This window comes from Halichoerus grypus, chromosome 3 (genome assembly GCF_964656455.1).
Source record: "Halichoerus grypus chromosome 3, mHalGry1.hap1.1, whole genome shotgun sequence".
In the NCBI taxonomy this organism is placed as follows: Eukaryota; Metazoa; Chordata; class Mammalia; order Carnivora; family Phocidae; genus Halichoerus; species Halichoerus grypus.
The window spans coordinates 190,012,655-190,032,434 of NC_135714.1; the positions used below are offsets into that span (position 1 = coordinate 190,012,655).

The 19,780-nt window shown below is 40.4% G+C and overlaps 1 protein-coding gene across 1 annotated transcript; it reads right to left on the reverse strand.

The window, feature by feature from the left end:
* Positions 1-8,462: 8,462 nt before the first annotated feature.
* TRIML1 (tripartite motif family like 1) lies at positions 8,463-14,287 on the reverse strand. Its single transcript, XM_036086320.2, has 6 exons — positions 13,862-14,287; positions 13,523-13,618; positions 12,298-12,528; positions 11,373-11,395; positions 11,093-11,190; positions 8,463-9,428 (listed from the first exon to the last, which is right to left on the reverse strand). The coding sequence occupies exons 1-6, from the start codon at positions 14,285-14,287 to the stop codon at positions 8,878-8,880; spliced, it is 1,425 nt and encodes a 474-aa protein (XP_035942213.1). The 3' UTR covers positions 8,463-8,877.
* Positions 14,288-19,780: the final 5,493 nt, after the last annotated feature.

Sequence of the window (19,780 nt, forward strand, 5' to 3'; positions counted from 1 at the left end):
GGAAAGAACATTTTGTGGAAGACTCACATTGAAATAAAGTAACATACACATGAGCACTTTAGAATAACAAGCCCTCATTTAAATTTCTATGAGCAAAAAAATCATGTGCTAGATATGATTTTAAAATAATGATTCTACTATGTGGACATGTCAAATACTACTTTCATTTAGTTAAAGGAATGCACCCACACGGATTTTTTTTTTTTATTATTAGATAATAGAGAGCTTTAAAATGGAAGTCCAACAGAACCCTGTTCTTCCCCTCTCCTATTCTGGTCCTGGTCTCCAGTGTTGCAGCGTTGGACATTTTGATGTTTCTCCCAGATCCCCCAGCAAAGAAGGCCTTGCTGTCCTTGTTGCCCCTTCAAGAAATGCCTCAGTGGCAGAGAGCCACCTCGCTCAAGGGCACTCATATGCGGTGACACATCACATCGACGGTGCATCAATAAAGCCTGGGCCAACTCGATCCAGCTCTTGACGACTCTAGTCTAAAAGGCCATTTTAGCTCCAGTGCTCCTCCAGTGTTTGTCCATGGCAGTCTGTCACTGAGCTTGCATCTCAGCTAGACTTCTCCCTCTGCATATTCCTGCTTCCTTCCCCTCCACTGAAAAGGCCTTGGTCAAACTCAGAGAAGCAGAGAGCAGAATGCTGGTTGCATGAGCTGGGAGAGGGAGAAATGGGGAGTTGCTCATCAGCAAGTATAAAGCTTCAGTTATACAAGATGGTTAAGTTCTAGAGGTCTGCTGTGCAACATCATGCCTATGCTTAACAACCTTGTATTGTACACTTAAATGTGTGTAAGACACAGATCTCGTGTTGTGTTCTTACCATAATAAAAATAAAAGGAAAAGAGGAAAGAAAGAAAAGAACAGGGAAATGGGGCTATTTTACAAGATACTTCATGAAAACATGTAATTTAACCACTTGGAAAATATAAATCAGGTTTCAAGGAAAGAAGGAAGGAAGGAAGGAGGGAAGGAGGGAGGGAGGGAGGGAGAGAAGGAAGAAGGAAGAATCTTGAACTCCAGAGCATTCCCTTAAAAAAATGAAGAACATGCATGCTAAACTCCTACTCGGCATCTGCTCCTGCAGACTGGGACCCAACCTGCAATAAGAAGCAGCCACTTTTTTGAAAGCTTTTACTGAAGTACAATTTACATACAGAAATTGGACATATAAATTTCCAGCTCAATATGTTTTCACAAACTGAACACAAGATGTAATCAGATAAGCAGAGAACATTTCCAGCACCTCAAAAGAGACAACACATGTCACAGTTACTCTTTAAAATGTCTAATAAAATTTTAACTGCATGTAACAGTTTTTTAGATGGATGCAAAGAGAAGAAAGAAAGAAAGGAGAAACCTTACATTATTTCCTAAGATAGTGTCCAGAGCTCAAACGAACGAAAAAGAGATTTAGACTTTAAATGCAAAGCTTAGAGTATTATATGTAGTATAATATTGTTCTCAATATTTATGTGGCTTAAAACTGACCGGTGAGTAATGCTCATTAATAGAAAAGGGCTAGTTATAAAATAAATAGGATGTATGTAAAAGCAGCATGAGTCCCTCCCGATGAGCCTCGAGCGTGTCTCTGACTTCCTCGGGGAAGCAGGTGTGTGGTGGGGCACTATCACCAAGCAGCCGTCTGGCCCCGCTCTGTGCCTTCTGCAGCTCTTCTTGCTCATCTTTCTCTCATCACCTCTCCAGCTGCAGAAACAGAGTCCAAGAAAACCCTGGGGAGATTCTCTTCTCAAAGCAGGTTTACAGAGCCCATTCTTCATTTACCAGAAACTGGAGACTTGGAAGACAAGGAGAATCGAGCAAAGGCAGAGTGGCAACTTGAAGGGGAGGGTACGATTTGAGGCATCAAGAAGGGGTGCAGAGAAGAGACTCTGAAGAGAAACTAAGCTCCCTCTGGGACTTTCCCTTTACCACACTCCCCTCACCACATATCAGACACACACACACACACACACACACACCCCCCACAGAACTACATTCCGTACACACCACATACCACAGACACAAACATAGCACACTACGCACACAGCACACACACCATACACACATACCACATGCCACAGACACATATCACACAACACATAACACCACACACACCAAATATCACAGACGTACACACCACACACACACAACACATACACACCACATATCACATGCCATACACACACACCACACACATACATACCCACCCATACACACACGCACCTAACGTGCCACATACAACCACACACACACACACGCACACCACACATAACACATCCTGCTCACATTCCGCACCCAGTGGGCAATCTGCCTCTCCTGAGCACCCTGGACATTTGTTTCTCATCTGGATGGTGAGCAGATGACCCAGACGCTCTGTGAAGAGAGGCTGTCCCTCACCAAAATGAAATCAAACAGTGGCGGAGGAAGAATTTCCCTTTGAACCAAGAACTTGTGGATCCACCATCACTATGAAAAACACAACCCAGAAAGAAAATAACAGCTCTGAATATTGCCACTTATAATTCAGAAGAGTTTACTATTTGAATCATGAACTGGAGGAATCAATGCGTTAAATAGAAGGCAATATTTGAAATGCTCAAGAATTTTTAGGAAAACATCCTAAGGGATGAGGAGTAAGAACTAAAATTAGGAATTCCACAGGACCAGCAATAGGCTTTGAGGTAGAGCTTCCATCAAGAACAGAAATCGGGCGCCTGGGTGGCTCAGTTGGTTAAGCAACTGCCTTCGGCTCAGGTCATGATCCTGGAGTCCCTGGATCGAGTCCCGCATCGGGCTCCCTGCTCAGCGAGGAGCCTGCTTCTCCCTCTGACCCTCCCCCCTCTCATGTACTCTCTCTCATTCTCGCTCTCTCAAATAAATAAATAAATCTTTAAAAAAAAAAAAAAGAACAGAAACCAAGACCTCAAGGGCAGGAATGCAAGTAGGAGAAGGCAATATTTGGAACTCAGATATAGTAAGTTCATGGTCAGAACAGTAGGAAATAGAGCCACGGAAAGCAGTATTCAAAAATGCAAACAGAGTCCGGCTAATGTAGATGCCAAAGCTCAGAGAGGACTTATTAACAATTTACATCTATTTCATAGTTATACTTTAAATTAGGCAGTGTTCTGAATATAAGTGTTATGCCATTTGCTGCAACAGTCCCATGAGGCAGATAGGCTGTCGACCCCATGTCGCTGATGAAGGCAGCGAGGCCCGGGGAGAGTATGCACCTCGCCCAGGGCTCTACAGTTAGGAAGTGGTGAACCTAGGTCTGGCTTCACTGCCTTTGCCCGTTGTCTCCGATCCAGCCAACCCAGAGACAGACACACCATGAAAATAGGTAAACTGTAGCCTCAGGCCCCTTATTGTCTGAGACCCTTTAAGACCCTGGACCTAATGTTAGACTTGGTAACTTTTAATCATTTTATCTTAAAAATGACTCCCCTCATTTGTATAAGCTTCAAGCCTTGCAAAAGTTGGTTCCTTCCTGCCAGGTATCAATAAGAAAGCTGTTAATAGGACATCCCAGGTGAGTCGTAAATCATGTTCCCGTTATTTATAGAGTCCTGCGGTGGGGGAGGGGCAATGTTTTCCAAACTTCTCCATGTTGTATCACACATCTAACATGTTTTTATAAGGCCTATATGTTTATAACTGTTTTTATAAGTTTTTTTTTTTTTTTTTTTTAACACATCTAACATGTTTTAAAAGGAGGAAGACATTCGCAGCTGGTGGTGACCATTCCAAGCCCCACCCAAAGGCTGATGGTCTCAGGTTCTCAGGACACCTCTAATCTACTGGAGCACCATTGAGTGAGGTGAGTGAGGAAGGCTGCGTCCCCCGTTCCTCTGGGTGCAGCGCTTTAAGGGCTAGCAGAACTAATGATTAGCAAAGTTCTTACCAGGTCCTCAGAGCCCAGAGCAAAGGGTGTGAGATTGCCAAGGAATGAAAATGAGATTACTACCGTAAAGTAGTTTTTATTTTTATTTATTTCCCATTTATTATATTAATTTGCTTTTAAGTTTTTAAGTCCACAGTTAGTTAACATACAGTATGATATTAGTTTCAGGTGTACAATATAGGGATTCACCACTTCCATACAACACCCGGTGCTCATCATGACAAGTGCGCTCCTTAATCCCCATCACCTATTTCACCCATCCCCCCACCCACCTCCCCTCTGGTCACCATTGGCTTGTTCCCTGTAGTTAAGAGACTGTTTCTTGATTTGCCTCTCTCTTTTTTCCTCTTTGCTCATTTTTCTTAAATTCCACATATGAGGTTTTGAAATCATATGGTATTTGTCTTCCTCTGACTGACTCATTTTGCTTAGCATTATACTCTCCAGCTCCATTCATGTTGTTGCAAATGGTAAGATCTCACTCTTTTTTATGGCTGAATAATATTTCAGTGTGTGTGTGTGTGTGTGTGTGTGTGTGTGTGTACCACTTCTTCTTTATCCATCATTAACCGGTGGGCATTTGGGCTGCTTCCATAATTCGGCTATTGTAGATAATACTGCTATAAACATAGGGGTGCATGTATCCCTTTGAATTAGTGTTCTTGTATTCTTTGGGCAAATACCTAGTAGTGTGATTGCTGGATGGTAGAGTAGTTTTATTTTTATAATTTTAATATTAATTTACTTCAAAATTGGGTAATATATGCTCACAAGTGTGAAGGTCAAAAGGACTTTCATAAAAGATAAGAAAACAATGCATAGATGTTTTCTTTTCCTTCAATTGAATTTTATGTTAACACTTTCCCCCCTAAAATAGGACACCTGTTTGGAAATATTTTGATGATTTTGGTGCCAATGTTTTCCATATTCCACACAAGGTTTCTGTGGCTCTTCTCTCCTCTTTCTAATAAATTGCAAAATGGTAAGGGTCAGGAAGGGGGGGGGACTAAAAAAAATTCATCATGCACCGTGGATTAATTGCTTTTCTGTGTTTTCCCATAATCATCACAACACATACCTATTTTCCACATTTTTGAGAAGAGAAAAAAAAGGCTCAGAGAGTTAAAAGAATCTGTCAAAGTGGAAACAGTTACCTTGAGGTGAAGTTAAGCGTTCCAGCTAAGGCCTATTTATTTCAAAACCCTAGCACGACTGCCCAATTCCTCCCAGGATGGTTTTTTTTGAAATAAATGCAGTGCTTCTGGCAAAACCATAGGGCAAGGGGAAACACGTTCTCTCACTTTTCTCAAAACTGTGTGTCTGCATCTTCAGTGTGGAAATGCCAGTGAGTAAAAGCTTTCGGACTACCTGCAGTGCACATAAAACTTTTGTAGGGGAACATATAACCTGCAAACATGACTGCAGGAGACATATTGGTGAGTAATTAGAGATACACCCAGAGGTTTATGTACATGCACATTCATCACAGTGTCATTTATAATAGCTACCAATGGAGAACAATCTAAATGTCCTGCAGTAGGGGAATGATTAAATAAATTAGGGACACTTATATAATGAAATATTACTGCCATTAAAAATCATATTTTCCAAGACAATTACATTTAATGCACAATCCTATATTATTCCTGGATACTGGAAGATTTAAAAAAAAAAGCCATAAAGAACATTATAAGGCTAATTGGGAAATTTTTAATATGGATAATTTACCAAATAATATCACTTGTTGAATGTTGAATGTAAAAATAAATGTAATTTAACAAAATGGGTTAATTCTTAGAAAATACATGCTTATATATTTAGGGATAAAAAGTCATATTTTGAAGAAATAGAAGCTCAAAATATAAAATTAAGATATTAATTTTCATGTTGCTTAAAATACATATGCATAGAAAAAGACTAGAAAGACACACACCATAATATAAGCATTGGTAATCTCTGTGTAGTGAGATCATATGCAATTTTTAATATTATATCCCTGTACATCTTATCATTCTTGAATTTTCCTACTGGGACCTACTATTAATCTGTTCCCACACCTTTAAGTTATATGCACAAGGAGAAATTCAAGAATAGAGAAAGGTTGATTGGGCACATTGCTCAGTTATATCACTAAGAGGGCCTTGTAAAGTAATCCAAAGTAATATGAGGTGCCGAAGTAAGTACTGGAAGCATAACAGGTCAAAGTTACATTGTTGGGGGAAGAGGTAATTAGGGCAGGAGGGTAGATAAGTCCTCATTTGAAGAGTTAATGGAGTTTTATTGGTTAATTAGATTTCAGGGCGAAAGAGGTATAATATTTTACTTTATTTTTGTTATTTTATTTTTATTACTATTTTTATCTAGGCTCCATACCCAGTGTGGATCCCAACGTGGGGACTGAACTCAGGACCCTGAGATCAAGAGTCAGTCACTCAACTGACTAAGCCACCCACGTACCCCATAATATTTTATTTTAAAGTACTCTAGAACAAGCAAAGACAATTTTTTTAAAAATGAAAAAAATCAAATTGCAATCCTGTGTGGGAGATCACTCTTGACGTCCTCTGCCCTCAGGAGTCAACATACCCCCTCTCCTCTGGCCAATAGGTAGAGAGGGGAATGGCCAGGATTCTGGATTCCATGTTGTAATGGGTACTACAAGAGGCTGTGACTTGCTATGTCCTGGGGAAATCTTCCACTAAGGAAGGGGTAGAAGACAGATTTGGGAAGGAGACAAGGCATTAAGAGGAGGGAAAGGGGATAGCTTGAGTAATGGTGGCAGGTCCCATGTGGGACACCATTCGTATTTGAGAAAATGTCTTTGTCAAGTGTTCAAAGGCAGAGGCAGAGAGACCAGGCCCTGGAACAATGCAAGGGGTGAGTTTGCCAAGCAAGGGAGTGCACCTCTCAATTGCTGATTCCAGCTACTCTCCCTCCCATCCCCACCACCACATCTGCTTGACTTAGGGTTTATGTCAGGGAGCCTTGGGTGAAAATTTTCTTGCAACTTTTCCGTGGTGGTTTACGCAAACTCAGCAGGGTAAAAATAGTATAGATTCAATCTTCTCCACACACCTGATCGGAGGCAGGCCCATACAGACAATGATCCGCATGGGATGACTTTGCCAGAGGAAAAAAATTGGCTGGTTTCCTCGATAATACCAACCCCTTTAGGACAAAGGGGAAAAAAAGAAGCTATCACCTCAGTTACACCACAATTTAATATAATGCACATTAAGTTAAAATGTATGACCTGTCTATTCATTTATTAAAATTTTAAAAAATCAATGTGGGTTTTTTTGCAATTGAGAAAGACACAGTCCAAATATATTTGGTGTTTGCTGTTCATGATTTGTTTCTTAGCTTTTTGAGGTGATAAATCAAGAATCAAATTTAATAAATTAAAAAAAATGGGGAACAGCTACAAATTGTTCCAAGAGAGTGTGATTGGTTCCCCTCTGCAGTTCTCTGATTCTAAGTATATGTGATTTCAGGGTGAAAATGCAAACAGTGAATACAGAGAACAGAAGAGGCCATGATTTGGGACCCAAAGTCTAGTTCAGATCTGCTCCCCTGCCTATGAGAGCACAAGATGAAGATGCATAAGTCTGAAAGAGAAAGCAGATCTAGGTTAATGAGAAGGGTGAACACCAACCCTAAAATAAAGCCAGTTAGCTATCCTCCCTCGTTTACTTACCTCCCTCCCTGTGATTTTCTATGCTTATTAACAGATTCAATTATCAATCTTCCCCCGGCTTAGTCTCTCATTTAAAGACCTAAATCTGTGATAACATTTTTCTTAATAATCTTGGAGTTGTGACTCCTATCAGTTTTCTTGTCTGAGACTGAAAACATGGACAGTGACTTCTGTGAGTGGGAAGAGACAGTAAGGGGTACCCTCTGTGATGGGTGCCCTTCTGCAATGTGAGCAAGAAGGAAGAATTAAAACAAACAAACAAACCTGCGGAGGAAAAAAACAAAACAAAACAAAAACAAAAACAAAACCCTGCAGGCACGGAGCACTAAGAATGGGGAGCATAAGTGCAGACCTCCAGCAGAAGGTTATCTGAGACCAGCCAAAAGAAGGTCGGCCTACAAAACTTCTTCACAAACCCTAGCACCTTGGGATGGAGAGTAGATTTGATTTCACCTTCCAGTGATTAAAAGCCTTCTGCTCTTAGCAAGTAGCAAAAGCACAGAAAATAACCTATAAAAAATTCAGTGAAGTCATTTGGCACCCACAGCCTTGATACATTTATTGAAAAGAGACTTTGCTCTGTGATCTTTGAACATATTCACAGAAGGTTCCAGCCTCTTGTGGGTATGGTAACATGAATGATATGATGATATCCACACCTATATTTGCAGCATTCTGAACACGTAAGCCTTCCTGAGTACAGATACTCCAGACCCCATGGGATGGGAAGAAAAGCAACTTTTCAGTGGAGGCTGAGTCATGAGTCCTCACCAACCCTGAAAAGAGACCCATGCATCTCCCCGCCCCCAAACTAGCCCCAGCCCCAGCCCCAGAGGAGTTAGGATTGCCCCAGTATGCAAAGCTCTGCACATAGAACAAAGACACATTCAAATAGCAGAGTTCTTCTTTAGAGTCAAATAAATAAATACACTCAAAAACAAGACATATATTTATAAAACTGGCCTATGACAGTGGGGTCGGGGATAATAAGGGTGCATTCTATCTCTACAGTTTTAGTGACCAGTACATATGTGGGGCAGTCTAAATAATGAATTTGATTAAAGACAGGATATGATCAGCCTTCTATGGTGTTGAAAGTTGGTTGTCCAATTTGGCTGTTGATTGTGGCTCAAGTTAATGGAAACTCTTTGGTGGGGGGGGAGTGGCTTTCCTTTCAGATCACCCGATGTTAATAGTGTCAATGCATTAATCATAATCTTCTGTTGGTCTTAGACCTCATCCTTAGTGAAGGCTCGGGGGCATCTTCCTCAGACAAAACTGTTCAGTGAGCAGATGGTAAGTGGGCCTGTGTTTGTCCCTTCATTTGGGAGGCAAGGGGAGAAGATAGGCCTGAGAGCCTCTTGGAAAGAGGCTGGAGGGAAGCTGTAGATGAGGGACTCATCTGTCACGTTGTAGAATGCTATATGTCCAGACTCATAGTCTAAGAAAACACCAACCTTATGCACAGGCTCTCTGACATGTTGACCTTTCAAAGGTGATGAGACCCAAAGACTATAATCATCTCCAATTTTTAAGCCTATGAGTGAGAAGAGGTCCCCCGGTGGCTTTGGGAGATTGCCTTTTCTGCTCACTGAGTCCTTGCAAATGCCCACCTCCCACTCAGTCTTGTTGCCCACCTCCACCTCCCAGTAATGTCTCCCACAGGTGAAGATCTGAGCGCCGAGCACAGTTGCAGACTGGTCAAATCGCTCTGGGTTGTCAGGTAAGTGCTGTCGGATTCCTCCGTGTCTCACGCTCTTCAGATCCTCAGACAAGACAAGATAAGCATTGGCTGTAGCTGGATCCAGAGTTATGTCTGCTGCAAGAGGAGAAAAGAATGAAACCTCCCTTACATTCCTGAAAACCCTCTTATATATGTGGAATTTAAATTAAATTCTTAGTTTCCAATCCTATTTTTAAAAATATAATTTAGGTGAGTGTGGTGAGGATTTTTGTTTTGCTCAGAACAGAATCTCTGAGCCCTTCTTGCACTATTTCACCAACACCAGGAGTAAATTTCTAAAAAGACGCAGGTGTGAGTCATGGGGATGGTGACATTTAGCCTGCCTGAGAGGGGGGAGAGGAATCTGTGATACAATGGAATGTAAGTTGTTCTGTTTACAGCATAAGTTTAAAACTCAGAGCTATTTATCCACACAGGGTGCACTCTGTCATTTGTATTCACTTGAGCCAAGGTGGGTTGTGGTTCCTCAGCTGGAGTTCTTCTGAGCGGAGGTCACAGAGGAGGCCTCCAACCCTCACTGACCCCCAAGATAAGACTAAGTGCCCCTACCACACAATTTCATACTTTTATTTATAGATCAAATCCTAATCATCAGTCATTATTTGAGATGAATGTCTGTCTCTTCAATTCCACTGAAAGTTCTATAAAAGCAAAGGCAAGCCTGTGTTATTCATCACTGTAAGAAAGCCTAGAACTGAAAAAACATGGTGCGGGGCACATAGTAGACACTTATCAAATATCTACTGAATCCAAAGCTCATTAGACCTTCCTGTGAAGGTCAAATTGTCAACAAGGTAAAAGTTGAAAACTAAGGCTAACCTGTCTTGGTCTCAGCCAGCCTAAAGACCTAGAGCATTCTAAAAGGATAGTTTGAGGGGCACCTGGGTGGCAGAGTCAGTTAAGCATCTGACTCTTGGTTTAGGCTCAGGTCATGATCTCAGCATCTTGAAGATCAAACCCCTCATCTGGCTTTGCACTGGGCGTGGAGCCAGCTTGAGATTCTCTCCCTCTCCCTCTACCCCTCCCCCCTCCACTTCTCTGTCTCTCTCTCTCTCAAATAAATAAACAAATCTTTAAAATTTTTTTTTAAAGATTTTGTTTTTAAGATTTTATTCATTTATTTGACAGAGAGATACAGCGAGAGAGGGAACACAAACAGGGGGAGTGGGAGAGGGAGAAGCAGGCTTCCCGCTGAGCAGGGAGCCCGATGTGGGGCTCGATCCCAGGACCCTGGCATCATGAGCCGAAGGCAGACTCTTAACGACTGAGCCACCCAGGTGCCACAATCTTTAAAATTTTTTTTTAAAAATAAAAGGATAGTTTGAATTTTGCCTCATTAGGACTAAAAAGTTTAAGTAGCTTTATGCTGACAAGAACAGAGGTAGAAAGGCAGAAACCCCTGAGGAGGTGTGTGTGTATAAGCAAGGGGAAGAAATGGACAAAACAGAACCATAAAAACAAACAAAGGAAGTGCCAGGACTCCTTAGACAGAAAACAAAGGCAGATGAGCCATCAATCGAGTCTGCTTCTGTCTGCTCCAGAGTAGAGAGGGTCTGTGGCCCCAGCCCTCCCTGATGTTTCGTGCTGACTCAGGGTGCCTTTGCTGAGAGCCTTGGCACCCAGATAGTGAATAGTCTCTGTCACAGGAAACTGCCTAAGAACTCAGTTTTGCATTCCTTAGTATACCCCAAAGTTAACTCCACAGATCCCTGGAGGTTTGACACATCAGGCTGACTTACTGCTGAATTTTTTTAGCATCTCCCTCATTCCAGTGATGCGGCAGAGAGTCAGTTCCGTGGTGGTGGCCTCGGGACACTGAAGCAAGAGTGGCTCAGTCCTGCAAGAGGGCAGAGACCATCACTCTGTGTCCCCTGCACAGACTGCCTGACCTGCCCCAACATGCTCGTTTGGCCCCAACAGCTGGACACCCTCATCCCCACTCTCACAACCTGATCTCCACAGTAGTGCAGCCCTGTAACTTACACCCCTGTATCAGCCCGACACAGAATGCACACCTACCTTTCCAGTGTGCCTTTCACATCCTGAGGGTATAAAGGAAAGAGGGTTAGTATCAGTGCACTTCAATCTCTAGCAAAGCCAGAATCCAGAGACAGAATCTAATCCTTGGAAATCTCACAGAATCCACTTTCTGTGGCTCTAGAACGCCTTGCGTGGGCGAGCATGTGCTGGAAAAACATCCCTAGCATCCTCTGGGGGCGAGGCGGGGGTGGGGGGGCTCTCCTATGAATAGGAGAGGGTTCTCACAATGACTAGGCTAAACCTGTGCGCAGGGGAAGTGGGTTGCTGGAAAATCACTAAGCCAAAGAATAGCATTCTGTGGAGCCCGTCGAGGAGGAGGAAGAACTGTGGTTGCATCCAGCTCCCACAGCGCGTGTTGACAAAGGCCCCAGAGAAAGCAGTAGCCCAGGAAGGCGGCAGAGCAAAGACGGTGAAGAGTATGGGCTCCGTACAGAATACGATCACCCATTAGCTGTTTGACAGGCAAATTTCCTAACTGCCGTCGGTCTGAATTATTAAACGAGTGCCACTATAAACCCGCATCGTAGACAGCAAACCTGTAGTGCATATAACAGCAATTAACTTCATCGGGTCTTTGTGAAGATGAAATGTAAGGTGGCAGCAACACCTAGGACATGCTCCTTCGACTGAAAATAACTGACGAAGCTGAAGTTGCAGACAGAGCAGAAATTAGAGTCATCATCAGGCTTGGTTTGGCTAGGTATTCCACTGGGTTTTTTTTTCTCTGTCTCTTCAAGACTTTATTTATACTATAGAACATTAATTCTTAAGGAAAACTATTTGGGGACCGGAACTTAGTTTCTCAGGGAAATAAAGAAAAACTTACTTTGCGTGTCTTGAAAAAGTATGGGTTACTACATGTTGTTGTTGTTGTTATTCCATTGATTTTTCCCAATATTCTCACCTCAAACGATTCTATAATGGAGCTCTGACACGTGGACTCTATCTGTTCAATCATTTTGCTCAGGCTTCTTATTTGTTGGGTCAGCTCGATCTCATTGTCCCTTAGTTTCTTCATGTTCTCTCTTTCCTCCTTTTCCAGTAACTGGAGCTGTAGCTGTTCCTCCTCCTTCAAAAACTGGTGCATTTTTCCATATTCTGACACAACAACCTGTTTACAGGCCTTTGTCTCTTCCTGCCACCAACACACGCGCACACGCGTACACACACGTGCATGCGTGCACACATACACAAACAGGAATGACATAATAAAGTTAGCAGCAGAAATGCCTATGTAGATTCTTAATCCTTACAAAGTCCTAGAGTTCTGCCATGACACACAACATATATTGTATTAAGTAATTGGGTGGATAGTGTGATATTTTAGAAGGTATGTATGTATACAGTAGTAAACAAAACCAAAATTTCTACTCCCAGAAGGTGTCATTCTAGTGGGAAAAAACAAAAAAAAACAAAAATAAACTATGACAGGTGGTGATCCATTCCACGATAAAAAATAAATAAATAAAGGACAAAAATATGAAAAAAGCATGTGTTCATTTATTTAATAAATATCCAATGAAAGTAGACATTGGATCACATCCAGAAATAGAGATGCACATCACAAATACTCCCATTTAAGAACTCAGTGTATTGGGAGAATCAGATACACACACATATTTTTTGAATGTCTAACTAAACAGTTAGCTCTTTGTTAGACCCCTCGACTTCAAATCTGTGACTAACTCAAGTATTTGTTCAGGTGTACTAACCCAGACTATTATTTGGCCTTAATTTCCCTTTGTCTTTATTTTTTTTATTTGCACTCTCTTTTTTCCCCAAAGCGTTTGAGATATTCCTTTTCTATGGATTTTCATCCTATGTTGTCTATAATTTGTAACTTTAAAAAATTATAATCAGAGCCATAATAGAGGTAGCCATCAAGTTGTACGGGTGGACCAAGAAGGAAAAAAAATAAATAAATAAGCAGGCCTGGGGATGGGAGAATTGTTTTAACTGAGTCTTGGGATTCCCAGGTGGACAAGCAGAAGGAAGCAGTCCAAAATAAGGACATTGCATATTGTAGGACTGTGATTAGAAAATTTTTGTCTTTTTCCCCCGGTATTTCACTAAGTATCCCTTTAGTCCCTCTCATAGAATCATCTACAAGAAGTAAGACAGATACTGACCTTGCACAGTATTACTCTCTCCTTCTCATGGGTTAATATAACCTGGGTTTCCTTTCTCTTTTTATGCAAAAGATTTAGGATTTCCTGGAGTTTCTCCTGCAATAGAAACAAATTCTCTGTGGCAAATGAGCAGAGCATCAGTTTGTGAAGAAGCCTCAAGGACCAATAAAAACAAGATGAGTGGGATCTAACACAAAGTGTGAAGCAGTATCCACACCAAGTTTGTGGTCTGGTGTCTGGAGACCAGTACCCATAATTGTCACCAATAGAGAATATTATGGGAATAAGTGATGGAACAGGATTTGTATTCTGAGATTTATATTGAGCAGCCAATCTTACTTTGTGACGCTCCTCAGCCTCACTTGAGGGATACGATCTGTTTATTCCATGACATTGAGTTGAGAAAATGTTTATACCCTGCTTATCCTCAGAGAACACCTTAGTGCCTGCCAGCATTCTCCCATAGCTGTCTTGTTCGCCCTCACTCTGCAGCACCTGGGATCGGAGCTGCTTGCCGATGCCAGCCAGCCTCCCCAAACGCTCATTGGGCTGGAAGTGTGGGCTCTCCAAGGTCCTCCAGCATTCAGGACAAGATAAAGGAGTGTTGTGTTCCTCCCAGCTCCTCAGGAGACACACTAGACAAAAGCTGTGCCCACACTCAGTGGTCACGGGGCTGGTGAAATAATCCAAGCAGATGAAACAGGTCAGTTCTTCCCTCAGATTCTCCATCAGATCTGCTGTAGACGTTTTCTCCAAGAAAGACATCAAGGCAAGATCACGCCTCTATTCTGGGATTAGAAAAATCCTCCCTGACGTTCTATTGTTTTGAGTAACACGTGGGTGATCAGTTGCTATGCTGTTGATATGAGAAACTCTTACTCTCCTCTGTGCCTGATTTCACCAATTGACACATACTCTCCCAACACAAAGCCAATTATGACTTAATGTGGAACCCTTGTACACTGGGTTCATCATCAACCCCAAACTTTTCAGGAATCTCTCACTGTGCAAGCCACATGCTGGATACTGAGGATACTTGCTCCTAACACAGTTCTCCTTTCAAGAGTGGGCTATTGTGTGTGTGTGTGTGTGTGTGTGTGTGTGTGTAAATACATAGCACCAGGAAAACATTTAAGTACATTGATTTTAGGTTGGAAGGTTAGGTAATTTGATGTAAGCCGGTACAGAGATTTAAGTTATGATGATCTCTAATAATATCTGAATTGGAAATATGGTCCAAATCTTTTAGAAAACTCCACTAATTGAATCTAGCTGAGCAACTGAAGGCAGAAAATTGTAACATATATTCCTTCTCTCATTAGGCCCTTTTATGTGCTTGACCAAATCCTAAAATCTTTTTGCTCCTTAATCAGGTACTTTGTGCTTTTATTTAATTTTCTTCATCCCAACAAAATGAGAATGAGTCCCTTGAAATATTCCCTGACTTTAAACGTACAAAGGATTACCAGAGTTATATTTATTGCTCTGCCCTACAGACCATGATACTCACCTCTCTGCTACCGTAGAAAGCATATAAAACATCATTCTTGTTGGAAGTTGCCTCAAGAGTCCACAACACTATGGACTGGATGGGAAAAAAATTGTACTTTTATAAAAATATAATTTTGTTCAGTTATTTTCACTCTTTGAAACTAGGCCTTCTTAAACCCCCTGTCAGTTCTTACTGAACAGAAATCCAATGTGCAGACATTTTTAGACCTATGAAAAAATAAATGTATAGTATAGAGACTGTGTACAATGACCACTGAGATTATGAGTGCCTTAACCTGTGAGTTTGCATTGCCATGTGCTCATGAAGCAGTACTTGTCATGGTCTACCACCGCTGACTGTCTACCAGAAAGTACAAACTGAAAAGCTCTTCCTGGGAGTCGCGCTCGTTTCACCCTCCCATTAAGTTCCTCATACCTTATTTCTGTTCGTAGCCTATTACACTCCAGCACTGACAACCATCCTTGGGTCTCCATTACCCGCACTATTTCGTTGATTCCTTTCTGACTTTCGTGGTTCCCACTGATTCTTATTTCCCACTTATCTCCAACAGGGTGTTGGGTGTTTTCTTATCTTGAACTTTTGTATTGTAAAAAGAGGTCTTCTGGACTGAAATGGTTTTTTTCCATGTTCCTTCCTCCTAGTCAAAACTCATCTTTCTGAAGTTATTGATCCAAATGTTTTAATCCTATGTCCTTTGTGTAGCATTTGTGAATTACTGAGATGAGAATTTACAAAAAACAAACAATAACAACAAAACACAGTAGAGTTATACTAATTTAGATAGAAACAGAAGTAGCACCAGTTTGGGGTCATGAAACCTCTACTGCTTGGATTACTTCTAGCCTAGTAACTGAGGTACAGCTTCACAATATTGTTTAGGAATTAGTCTTAAGTAAGGGTCTTGCAAAAAAAAAAAAAAAAAAGCGGTAATAACACTAACTGCCTCCACTGGAAAAAGGATTTATGAACTACCACCTACATTCAGTGTGTTATTCCCACACAAACCTAGAAGGAGACTTTAACACTGACCGGGATCATTAGAATAAGCCTTACAATAGGGATATGGTGCATCACAGATCTGGTATTCCAATTTGGAATGGGGAAACTGGCATGTTCTAAGTTCAGGTCATACTGATCTGTTCCATCCCACACCCCTCTTCCAAGGAAACTCCTTTCATAAACTCCTTAATACAATAACCATATCTTATTCATCAGTGACTAGAAGAATTCTTTGCACATAGCAAGGGCTCGACTTTGTAAATAAGTTGTAAATGAAAAAATAGAGGAACCTATGCTTAAGAGAACCACAGTCTTTTATCTAGCTGGAAACCAAGAAATTATATAGTCCAAATACTTTCTATAGATGGTGAAGAAAATTGAGATACGTTGAGTTGGTCCCCTGATTACTTGCTTATTACATGAGTCAGGTCAGGACTAGGAAACTGGGCCTCCTCCTACCTCCCAGTCATTCTCTTTTGTCCACATACTACGTTGCATCCCACCTGTTGACTTGTGAATGGTTGAAATTTTCCAGATATCTCAATAAAATGAATATTGCTCAAATGTTTCAGAAGGAAATGTGTGATGTTGTGACTGCTATCTCAAATCACTGGCCACACTCATTATTGGGGATGCAGATTTCTTTATCATCTCTCACAACACATTGACTGAGCTTAATTCATAGATGAAGAAATTCATCCATAACTCCTAGATAAAGGGTGGGCCAGCCATCCCAAAATACATTACACCAATCCTCAGGGCACTGCACGGCCAGACATGATTTCTGAGATCAACAGCTCAAAGAGTTTCTTCTCTGACCTGTCTCCTGCTGAGAGAGGTGACAGTAGGAATACCCTAAGGCCTCCAAAGTCACAATTGTCGTCCACATGCTATTAGGGTTGGAGCACACAGAAAAGATGAATCTTAAAGATATAGTGAGAGTATCTTTATCAGTGAAGGCAGTGGACTAGATGGGGACTTATTTGAAAAACATATTGCTTGAAAGCCTGGTTTTAAAAATATGTCTGTCATTTCATATCAGTGTGGAAAAGATAGGGTATCCAACAACTGGTTTGGGACAAGTGGGGTAGCCATCTGAAAAAAAAAAAAAAGACAAAGTTGGATCTCTACCTAACAACTTATACCAATGTGTATTCCAGATGTGTGTGTGTGTGTTTGTGTATGTGTGTATTTTCCCCACTCTAGTCATGAATTTATACTCCTATTATTTCCCTTTGATTGCTTTTTTACCTTATTTATTTATATTATTTTATTTTTGAATGTGTTTTTGTTCTAGAGTACCCCACATCTATTTAGCAAGTAAGGAGCATATTTGTTAAATATGTGGTCAATTATTGTGTCCAAAAAATGAAGCACATCATAAGAGGAGATAATTGGTAACATAGAAATTTAAAATAGACTGCTTAGAAAAGGCTTTTTAAAGCACACTTCAGAGCTTAGACACCACTAAAGATTAATAAATTTAAATAGAAATTAAACACTTTTATACAGCAAAGTAAATAAAATAACTTTATTTTTTAATTACAATCTGGGAAAGAAAATTTGGAACACATGCATAAAATACCTAATCATAAATTACAAAGAGGACTTACATGAATATATACTTAAAAATAATGGTTCTTCTTTAAAAAATATAGCTTTTCTTATTACTATATAGCCATTTTTGAAATAACAGATCAATATATATATACACTGACATGATATGATATCCATTACATGATATTAATGGGAAAATACATTTTTGCTCCCACAGATAGTTTAAGCATAAATACTTAAAAAATAGGTTATATATGCATTTTTTTCCTATAAAAATGAGGTCATGCTATAGATATTGAAAATGTATCTGTGTACATGAAGGCAAAGAAAGAGTATGGATCTTGGGGTTCCTGGGTGGCTCAGTCAGTTCAGCATCCAACTTGATTTCAGCTCAGGTCATGATCTCAGGGTTGTGAGATCAAGCCCCACATTGGGGTCCACCCTGGGCTTGAAGCCTGCTTAAGATCCTCTCTGTTCCTCTTCCCCTCCCCCACTGCTTGCACCTGAACACACACTCTCTCTCTAAAAAAAAAAAAAGGTATGGATTTCATGGATATGACACAAAAAGCACAGGCAACAAGAGCAATAATAGACAAGTGGGACTACATCAAACTAAAAAGCTTCTGCACTACATGGGAAACAACAGAGTGAAAAGGCAACCATTGGAATAGGAGAATATATTTACAAACCATGTATCAGAAAAGGTTAAGTTCCAAAATACATAAGGAAGTCCTATAAATCAACAGCAAAACAAAACAGAACAACAAAAAACTAATTACCCAATAAAAAATAAGGGCTAAAGACGTGAATAAACATTTCCCTGAAAAAGATACACAAAAGACCAATAGGTATATGTTCAATATCACTAATCATCAGGGAAGCATAAATCAAAACCACAATGAGTTATCACCTCACACTTGTCAGGATGGCCATTATACAAAAAAGAGAAAAAAGAAAAAGAAAAAAAAGACAGGCGTTGTGAGGATGTGGAAAAGTTGGTACCATTGTACACTGTTGGTGGGAACACAAAATGGTGAGGCTGCCGTGGAAAATAAGATGGAGAGGTCTCAAAAATTAATAATAGAACTACCATAGGATCCAGCCATCCTGCGTCTGGGTATTCATCCAAAAGAATTACAACTGAAGGGTATTGGCACTCCAGTGCTCACTGCAGCCTTATTCACAAAAGCTAAGATGTGGAAACAACCTAAATGTCCGTTTATATATGAAAGGATAACGAAAACTGTGGCATATAGACACTGGGAATATTATTCAGCCTTTGGAAAGAAGAAAATCCTGTCGTAAGTGACAACATTGGACGAACCGTAAGGACATCATACTACGTGAAATAAGCCAGTCACGAAAGGACAAACACTGGATGTTTCACTTAGGCGCAGTATCTTAATTTAAAATAGACTCAGGGGCGCCTGGCTGGCTCAGTCAGTGGAGCGTGCGACTCTTGACCACGGGGTTCTAGCACCACATTGGGTGTGGAGATTACTTAAAGAAAATTAAAAATCTTAAAAAAATAAAAATAGAAAAAATAGCCTCAGAATCAGAAATGAAAATGATGGTTGTCAGGGGCCAGGAAAAGGCAGAAATGGGGAGATGTTAATCAAGGGACATAAAGTCTCAGTTATGCAAAGTAAAGAAGTTCCAGAGATCTCTTGAACAACACTGTGCCTATAATTAACAATATTATATGGTACACTTAAAGTTTTGTAAAGAAGGTAGATCTCATGTTAAGAGTTCTTAGACAATAAAATAAAACTTAAAAGGAAAGAAAACATATGGAAAGATACTGCGGCAGTGGAATTGGAGAATTGGAAGGCATTACTTTTACTTCTTTATTTTATAAATTTTTTTATGAAAGTATAGTTTCTCTCTTTTTTTTTTTCTTACTTCTTAATGTGTTTTCAACATTTTGGCAGTAAAGAAATTTTGGGGAATAGGGTAGGAGCAAAGAAATGTGAGGTGTGACTTGCAGTAAGCCAATTAATGAGGTGATTTTCTTCAGGTTGAGGGATAAAAATATCTCAGAGGATTGGTTTCAGCTGTGATATAATAAAATGTAGTGGCTTTATGATTTCAACATAGTTTTTATGTAACTAATAGGTATTGAACCTCTATTATATATAGACAATGAGCTCAGGGCTCAGGAAGTGATATAAATATGACTAAAAATTATT

What these genes read in the sequence shown, in the direction of transcription:
- TRIML1 (XM_036086320.2), bottom strand. Translation starts at nt 14,287, where the DNA reads ATGTCTTTCTTGGAGAAAACGTCTACAGCAGATCTGATGGAGAATCTG. An exon ending in AGGCTGAGGAGCGTCACAAA is followed by an intron (nt 13,619 to 13,861) that starts GTAAGATTGGCT and finishes TTTCTATTGCAG; the next exon opens with GAGAAACTCCAGGAAATCCT. An exon ending in CCATTATAGAATCGTTTGAG is followed by an intron (nt 11,396 to 12,297) that starts GTGAGAATATTG and finishes TTATACCCTCAG; the next exon opens with GATGTGAAAGGCACACTGGA.